This window comes from Pecten maximus, chromosome 8, assembly GCF_902652985.1.
Source record: "Pecten maximus chromosome 8, xPecMax1.1, whole genome shotgun sequence".
In the NCBI taxonomy this organism is placed as follows: Eukaryota; Metazoa; Mollusca; class Bivalvia; order Pectinida; family Pectinidae; genus Pecten; species Pecten maximus.
In genome coordinates, this window is record NC_047022.1 from 35754037 (window position 1) to 35763564 (window position 9528).

Consider the following 9528-nt stretch of genomic DNA (forward strand, 5'->3'; position numbering starts at 1 on the left):
GTACTGACCGTAGGCCTGTGGTTTTTCTCCACCTCCACCTCCAAAACCTGGCACGTCCTTAAATGACCCTGGCTGTTAATGGGACGTTAAACAATTGCTCCGTTATATTAAGATGCACTGCTGGTTTCTGTCATTTGATTAACATTTAATTATGTTTTACAGTCGTGTAAAGAGATAATATTAGCAGGTGGTATATTGATTTAAGTGCTGATGAAAAAAGTGATTTTCAGTTGACAAAGAGACCGATAGAATAGTCTGTTAATTGAGAAGTAACTGTTAAGCTTGCTGTCATTAAGACGTGATTACCAATATCTGTTCTGTATAATAGAGACCAATTATCTCATTCCTAGGCTCTATATTAATGTAGCATATTTTGCCATCATATTATTTTAGGCCAGGTTGCATTTTGAGATAATCTTTTGATTATGTTATACTGATTTGATTGAAACATATTTTATTTGCAAATATACAAATGGGATTAGACACAAGTTTAAATTTGTAATCCCTCTTTTGTAAAATATTAATTGTTTAAGAAACAATGATGATTTTTTTAAATTACTGTACCCGCTTGTCTGCATAAAATCAGAGACATATATAGATGTCTCTGATAAAATGTACATTGTATGTTCATATGTATGGCAAGTTGTTTTAACATTTAATCCCATTTCCTCTTAAGGTAAAATATGCTTCAAATTTATTTCACTGAAGTAAGATACTTTTTACCTTTAAACACCCAATGCTTGGTCAATAGATGGACTAGTCCATATTTAATTCATGAGAGTGGGTGTCCTATCTACTCAACAGCAGAATTTGCATTATGTTTTATTTCACTTAAGTGAAAAAAGATTTTCTCTTAAGATGAAAAAAAATTATTTCACTTAAGTGAAATTCTGTTTCACTGTTTCACTTAAGTGAAATAAAACATAATGCCAAAAACTGAAAGAAATTGTATATCTAATTGTAGAAATAGTCTTTCAAGATCGTGTTTGAACATCGAGCTTATTTCAAGGCTTTATTTTATCCAGTACAGTATAAATGATCTATCAAATGAAGATATTCTAATTCTTGGGATAATATAATTATTTTGATTTTTCAGTGTACGCGTGTATACTGGATTAGGCGTAATGTCGTGTAAATAAGAAGGGGTAAAGGCTATTATGGATTTTGTAAAATGTAAGTTTCGAGATTTTCTACGACTGCTTAATGTTTCCCATCCAGTCTCATCATATTAACTTTGTCGACGAGTGAAAATAGGAAAACCAGTAACGATTCTGTCACCCTCTAAATGTCTTTTCTCTAATCTATCATAATTGACACGATGCCATTTATTCGTCCCACAACCCATTAGCGTATTTCAAATTGGGCCTTATAATGTTGACAAAGTGTGACTGTATTTAAGGTAAATCCGCATCATCATTCAATGTCAAGAAAAAAAAACGTGTTTGCTTTCAAACTTCCTTGAAATAAAAAGATAAATTTGTCACTTGTGAACGGTATTACGAAATTTCACGAAAAATAAAAGCTTAGTTTCAGAACTAATTGTGTATTATCTAAATACTACATTTTACGTTCAATACATACATAAACAATGTCTACATAATTACCGTGATCTCTATTAAGAAACCAGTGTGTGGCATACTACCACAACTACAAGAAATGTATTAAATTACAAGTGTGACGTGTATATAAAGAGGATATTGAATGGTTTTCCGTTAAATATAACATATATTTCACGAGTATGACAGAATATCGATATTTTCAAGAGTGCGAAGCACGAGTGAAAAATATCGAAATACTGTATTCTGTACTACGAGTGAATTATATGTTATATTAAACGGGAAACCATTTTTTATTGCATTTTATATACTTAAAAAAAAAAAAAACATCGAAAAATTGATAGTGTCAAAAAGTGTGGGAATCGGTTACATAATTCATGAGGTCATCTCTTTGTTACGTTAGTCCACGTCAACTTGACGGCGCCATTTTGAAAGGTCTGATTAACGCAATTTAAGCGTTTACTAGGATTATCGGAGAATCTGTGTATGAATAACTTACAATGAGTGAGTATTTTGTCAAAGACTAGTCTGAATGTTTCAGAAATACAGCAAAATAACCAATTTATCTATATTCGCTTCGATTGGAAAAAAATCGGCAAGTTTCAATGAGGTGAATACAAAGTTTCACTCTGATTGGTCAAAAACGAAAACCTTATATTTTCACTGCAAAACATATATATATGCTCATCATTGAAGTTTTATTAGTTTGATACATTTCTATGTTTCACTGGAAAAAATGCAATAAAACTAGCGTATTATATAATTCATGATATAGGTAATATCAATGCTACGGTATGTATTTTCGCCTGCCGAAAGACCGAAAGTCGGTAATATTGGATATAGATACCTTTAATAACGATACATGATGGAAAAGATCATGTATATGTTACATAGATACACATTTATCTTCGAACATGATGAATGGATTTAAGTGAATTGTTATATTTCAAATAAGATCTATTAAAAAGTACAAAATCACCACCGCCAGGTTTCGACGACGTTCTTATGGAGCGCGTAGCATGGAAAAGAAGTTTGAATTTCATTACTGAAGTTTCACTTAATAGCCGATAAAACAGATCTCTTGGAAGTATCTGACTTCGTAAAGGAATAGACAGAGTCTGGTTGACGTGACTTGACCACTTCTTGAGCTGAACCTGAAGACATCATCTGAAGGATCTACGGAGTACAGTCCCACGCCAGGTCGACAGAACACACCCCGTGACCTTTCCTAACTGAATTGCTGATCACCCTATTAAATGACAGGTAGATGTCCTTGTTGATGCGATGAGCACCTCCTTTAGTGTCCGGTTGATTGTTCAAGGCGAATAGACAATTGCTACAATGAGTCGCGTCGAAACCTTGGTCGTTGGTGACACGATACGACCGGTCGGCCACATAGAAAGTGACGGTATTGACAGATGGATTGACCACATAATGATCAGTAAAAGCCTTTTTCGCGAACTGACAAACGTGTCCGCCTCGCTTGTATGACGTGATATCGTAGGTGGTCGCCCCCACCACAGCCTGGATTTCCGCCGCGTTGTCATTGTGACCCCCATCTCCGCCTATATGACATAAAGTTCGGAAGTTAGCAATTTAACAACACAAAATGACAAAAACAATTAACTACATAGATGTACATTATGAAATTCGCCAACCTTAACGGGAAAATGTTACGACGCAAACAACAGTTGAATCATGTAGATAAACAAGTCAACATACGCAGTTGTAATAAAGGAAACAATATGTCAGCGAGAAAATAAGTTGTAAATGTGGTATTTAACTATATCCACAACAAGAGATCAATATATATATCATTAATATATACTGTAAGTGTACCTATTTTAGCGTTCATGTTATTTCAGCGCTCTTCGCGCTAGAAGCATAGCTCTAAATCTTGATTGCGTCCTATTACACTATCTTAATACTATTTCTACAAAAAATATGTAGTTTGCCAATCCATCATTGCGCTAATCTGTTACAGTTTGAAAATTTGAGGGCGCCAAAATAAATTTACCACAAAACATATATGATTATAAACCACACAATATTCATTATGCCTCATGCTTGTTAAAGTGTCCATAAGTAGCTGAAACGCATCACTTGACAAGGATGTAAAACATCGTATATCCCTCTCGCGACAGAAATAAAACTAGTCCCCTTTCCGGTTGTTTACATACTTTTGAGCAGTCAAAGAAGCATACATAGATAAAATAGTGCAAAGCAAGAATGTTTAGAAAAAAATCAACAAATGTACCAGTTAACTGTTTTTGAGAGTTTCTTAAGGATTCTGGTACATATGTACATGTACATGTAATAATACCTAGACTTGGAGTGGTATCAATCGAATGACTTTATACACCTGGTTTTGTAGTAAAAATAATATTCATATATCTTCACTCTGTTTTTGCATACCATCATTTAGTATTATTGTTTAGTATAATAAACTATGTATGGCCCTGGTTGCAGGGTTACATGAAGGTATATTTACATAAGCCCTCGGGAAATATGATATCGTCGGGTAGATAAACCTTCATATAACCATGCAACCAGGGCCTTCAATGCATGCTATACATTTTTAGCCTACCATCATCAGATGGTGAACTATTCAAATCGCCCTTCGTCCGTGGTCCGTCCGTCCGTAAACAATTCTTGTTATCACTATTTCTCAGAAAGTCCAGAAGAGATCTTTCTCAAATTCCATATGCATGTTCCCCTTGGTCCCTAGTTATGCATAGTGCATTTTAGGACCAGTCGGAAAACAACATGGCCGAGAGGCAGCCATCTTGGATTTTGACAATTGAAGTTAGTTATGCTATTCCTCAGAAAGTACTGAAGAGATCTTTCTCAAATTTCATATGTAGGTTGCCCTTGGTCCTTGGTTATGCATATGTCATTTTGGGACCAAGAAGACCAGAAGGTCCTGAAGGGATATTTCTAAAATTTCATATGTAGGTTCCCATTGGTCCCCCATATTGCATTTTGGGACCAATCTGAAAACAACATGGCCAACAGGCAGCCATTATCCCTTAATCTCAAATTTCATATATAGGTTCCCCTTGTTTGAAAAGTGTTAGAGGGATGTTTCTCAATTTACATAGATTAGTAAGAGGAAGGGAATAATTTCTATAGATTAGCAAGAGGAAGGGAAAAATAGAGAGAAGATCAATCTGACATTGAACCTATAAAGATCATTCAATGATGGGCACCAGGATCCCTCTGGGATCTCTTGTTATTTTAATTAGATAAGACAAATATCAGTTACAGTAATACAAACTTACCATATCCATTGTTAGAGATACTGTCGCCGATATTGAGCAACCATCCACTTCGTGATCTCTGCCTATCGAGATGAACCACAACTTTAAGCCGAGGGGTTCGACGTCCGCATGTGAGGTGATTGGCAGGTCTGCACGATGCTTGGGCGAAATTTACCTTGACAACCACACCGTCGCTGCAGGGTCCTGCACCTCCCTGGTTGGTATAACCAGATTTAATAGACATTCCCGGTAGAGAGCGCCCTGTTGTCTGTCCTCTGGCTAAATTCAACGTCACAGCCAGAACTGCAATGATAAATATTGGCTGCATCGTTTGTCATTTGAAAATTACTATATATCAAAATCACTGGAAATATAACATTCATAGATTATTTTATCCTACCTCGTATGTTCGGCAACTTAAGTGTTGTGTGATCATATCAAACATTGATAGATTGTAACTCGTTAGTTCGACAACCTAAAGTGTTGTATGATCATATTTAAAATTGATTGATTGTACCTCGTCCGGGCGGCACCCTAAAGTGTTGTGGGATCATATCAAACATTGATAGATCGTACTTTTGTAGTTCGGCATCCAATTGAAGTGTTATTCATGTTTAATAAATACATTCTACATCACATCCAAAAGAATGGTATTGACTACGTAAGTTGGCCTGATAACATTTCAATAAATTACTAAGAGGGGAAATACAGATCCGTTATACCAAACATACCTGTTTGTAATTGAAAGAGACACAGGAGTGCTAGAGCGATGTTTATAACAAGAACTATCTTCATCTTGGATGTTATTTGCTGGAAGGAAAAGATACCGACATAATATCATTTACTTTTGGCAAACAACGTCAGCTGTTATAATTCACATAATCTCTGATTAGAACTTTGTTTGTGTGTGTTATATTTCCATAACATAAAAACATATTCAAGTCAATCGATAATTGGCCCGCAATGTTATTTCCTTCATTCCCTGTCATAATTTGGCATTTGTATGCACAAAAAGGCATTATCAATGATAATAAAGCTATTCGATTATAAAATATACGATAAGATACTTCTTTATTTTCAGAATTTGGAATAAAAATGTAATATCATTTATGTCGATGAGTTTTAGACAAAAGATATCATACTTACTCTTCTGTGGGTTCTGATATAACAAAGACACGGAACGAGCAGTTTATATAAGGATACATTTCCTACCAGGAAGAAAGAAAAAGGAAAACCCTCACAAAGAGGATCGGTTAATTAAAGTGTTTTTCTTAGTCGTCCTGTTCTTAAAGTAGTTTTACTAAGAAGAAGCAATCAATGTAAAAAGTATGCATATGTCAACGTGTTGGAAATGGAAGTTATTGTTTCGAGATTGTTCTCATTTACTTAGTTTGTGGAGAATTTCTTTTTGTGATGTACTTACCATCAATCATGTTAATGAGATGAGTAATACATATGTGTAGCTGGTTATACCAATGTTACCACGAATTCCTGTGACGTAATTGTCATTAATCATGTTACAGATGAATTAACATATCGAGACTAAAGGTTAACGATTATTGATGAGCTGAAAGAGGCCCTTTTTGCGTTATAAGTATTAAGTTAAGGTAAATGAAATGTTCACTGTACACAATATATACAGTTGATGCCAAATAATGGAGACAAAGCTACCTCATATGTTTGTTTTTTTCCTTCTAGGTTTCGCCAATGGTACTAAAAATACAGAAATCCAATAAAGCGAAGATATGGAAGGAAGCGTGCAATAGCATCTTATCTTAATCAATTTATTTTTTAAGGGAATAATTTTAAAGTAAACAATGTCGTGAGTGCCGTACTATTCAGGTGCATTCACTTTTTGATATTTGATTATATTGATTTGTATTTACTTAATGTATATTCACCATCATATCATTTTACCCAATGTGTCTGCATCATATGGGGCGCCGACATAGCTTAGTCTATTCGAATTGGTGATAACACTCATTCAAAGTGGTGATGTTTCTCAGTCAATTAACCGATACCGATTTCATTGTATCTGACATTATAATTTGTGATGGTATGTATTCAATAATAGGTATCAATTAAAGAGAATGAATAGTAAAATATTATAGTTCAAACAGTATATCTCGCTATTGATTGTTTGGATATAGGCCTAATACTGATTTAATGTTTCTAGGTGCAATTCTAGATCAAATTCGGGTTAAGTCCTCAAAATGACAACTAGTGATAATAAGGGAACCACTGGACACATTAACATCGATCACATTAGAATTCATCTATAGCACGAGAAAATAGTCACAGATCATGGTGTCGACCATTAAACTGCTCAGAGGTAGTCATTTATCGATCTGCATCTCTCGAAACACAGTGTTGTTCTAGTTTTTTTTCCGTCAGTAGCCGATATCTGGTGGAAATCGACTGGGTTATAAGATAACAATGTTCTGAATATATTTAAACTGTAAATGAGATATCCATATTCCTCATGGATAAGGCTGTCACTACCTTAAACTTTTAGGTTGTAAAACTCTTATTGAAATAACAGCAAAGTTAGCATGGACCAAAATGAGTGAAATACAAATATGTCAGCCAGATTTATGAAATTTCTTGTACACTTTCTTTTATTTTGAAAGCGGTGGTGCTACCTTTGACATTTAACCTTCATCGAAATGTTTACTTTCACGAATCCATGGCCGGTGATTGTGACAAACGCACACATACTGAACAGAACACATTAACACTTTGAATATATTTATTCTTCCGTTGTGTATACATACCCGAGAACATGTGATATCGTGTAAGGCTACCTTCACTTGGCAATATATATCATCATTAAGACTAGACATTTTAACATACAAATATGTACAGTACAGTCATCAATATTCAAACCATGGCAAAGGATGTGTCACAATTGAAAAAGTGATTGGTATCGATAAATATCGGCATATTTTTTTTCTATTTCAATTAGTATTGAATACAGATATTATATCAAGGTCAAAATAAAAGCAGCCTTTTCGGTACCCAGATTATCATCATCTTTGAAATAAAGAAAGAAATAGTTAACGCATTATCAATCAAAGTTAAACGTTCAAGGTTGAAGAAAGAAATAAACATGTAAATTGTATCTGTATTCGGTACTCCAATTTTGCGTATCAACAATTGTTTAATTTTGACAACATCAAACAACATTCATCAAATTATAACAAACAGATGTATATCTGCGAGTAGTTCAGGACGGAATATTGTAATATTTATATATGAATCTAGACATTTACTGGCAGTAGAATTAAAACACATATGTACACAAGAGTAAATAGCAATCCTCTTTGTGAATCATGTTTACTTTCTTGAACGTCTTATTAACAGCCAGAGTCAACTTGGTTTTGGAGGTGGAAGAAAGTACCCGGAGAAAAACCACCAACCTATGGTCAGTACTAGGCAACTGCCCCACGTGTGTTTCGAACCTAGAAGTGGAGGGCTAGTGATAAAGTTAACAACTCGGGCACCGCGGCCCCTCTTTGTGAAATAGAGATATCATACAAATTAAGTTTGAAGACAATTTGTCTTAATTTGAAGTCACCAATGTGTCCAACGCTTCTTACTAATCTACAGCGACAAATACGCCATTTACATAGGGAAATGTCACCATAGCATAGTCCAAAACATCAATTTAATTATTATTTGAATCAGATTTAAAAGGCCTTTATCAAGAACAAGGGTGATAATTGCGAGGAAAATATCGTTCAAAAGTGATTTACATCAATGAATGTGTCGCCTTGATATGATGGCCTTAGTACTGTAATCTAAGCGCTCTGAATACCGGAACGTCTCCTTAATGATTTACAATATACTATGAAATCTGGATGACAAAGATGGCGTGAGTAAGGTGGCACAGTGGTAACTTGCATTCCCGATCGGACAATGTATGGGGGTCACCTTTCCGACCACGTGTGTTTTCTCCGGGTACGATTTCCTTTCAGGCCCCCACACACTTCAATCCTAGCCAAAAAGGGTGATTTATGTAAGTTGGTACAACTTATTTCGCAATTGTTGTAAAAAAAAATCAAGTTTAAATTTAAAGATGGCGTCGCAATGACGATGACAGCTAATTTCCAGCTGCTAGCTGATCTAAACACACATTATGTCAATGATTAATAAGTCACACATAAAGAACAATTGTCTACGTGTATAAATACCAAGTACGTATATATATATAATGTACCGATACATTCTGTGTCAATTAATGAACTACCGTATTTGACCTAATAAGGGCGCAGGGCGCGGGTAAATGACAGTGGGGGCGCCCTTATTAAGATTAGTTATTCTGAAGTTTTATGAAACAGACTATACCTTATAGCAGAATACCCAAGGTTGTGGAAACGGTAAAATATTCAGTCATAAAAATATTCCAGATGAAGATATCTATTCATTATCATATATTAAGCTTAAACACCACTTGAATACTCCTGTAAACTTGTAAACCATGCCAGCTGATCTTTAGACCAGAGAACGTGTGTTCCACCATTTATGTTCAAATGGAACTCTTTTGTGTTCTATTTATAGAAACAGGTGATTTCCCAGATCATATCAGACATCGTTTTCTTTGACCTAATAATTGATTTACAATGTCTTTTACTAGCTTTCTGTTCTGAACAAAAGTTATTTATCAACAAGAATGAAGTCTTTACTTTATCTTCAAATAAAGATGGTAAGTT

General features: G+C 34.8%; 1 protein-coding gene across 1 annotated transcript; it reads right to left on the minus strand.

Moving 5' to 3' along the window:
* Positions 1 to 2235: 2235 nt before the first annotated feature.
* LOC117333348 lies at positions 2236 to 6066 on the minus strand. Its single transcript, XM_033892607.1, has 4 exons — positions 5963 to 6066; positions 5548 to 5626; positions 4838 to 5119; positions 2236 to 3121 (listed from the first exon to the last, which is right to left on the minus strand). The coding sequence occupies exons 2-4, from the start codon at positions 5609 to 5611 to the stop codon at positions 2733 to 2735; spliced, it is 735 nt and encodes a 244-aa protein (XP_033748498.1). The 5' UTR covers positions 5612 to 5626; positions 5963 to 6066; the 3' UTR covers positions 2236 to 2732.
* Positions 6067 to 9528: the final 3462 nt, after the last annotated feature.

What these genes read in the sequence shown, in the direction of transcription:
- LOC117333348 (XM_033892607.1), bottom strand. Translation starts at nt 5,611, where the DNA reads ATGAAGATAGTTCTTGTTATAAACATCGCTCTAGCACTCCTGTGTCTC. An exon ending in TCTCTTTCAATTACAAACAG is followed by an intron (nt 5,120 to 5,547) that starts GTATGTTTGGTA and finishes TTATCATTGCAG; the next exon opens with TTCTGGCTGTGACGTTGAAT. An exon ending in TATCTCTAACAATGGATATG is followed by an intron (nt 3,122 to 4,837) that starts GTAAGTTTGTAT and finishes TATGTCATATAG; the next exon opens with GCGGAGATGGGGGTCACAAT.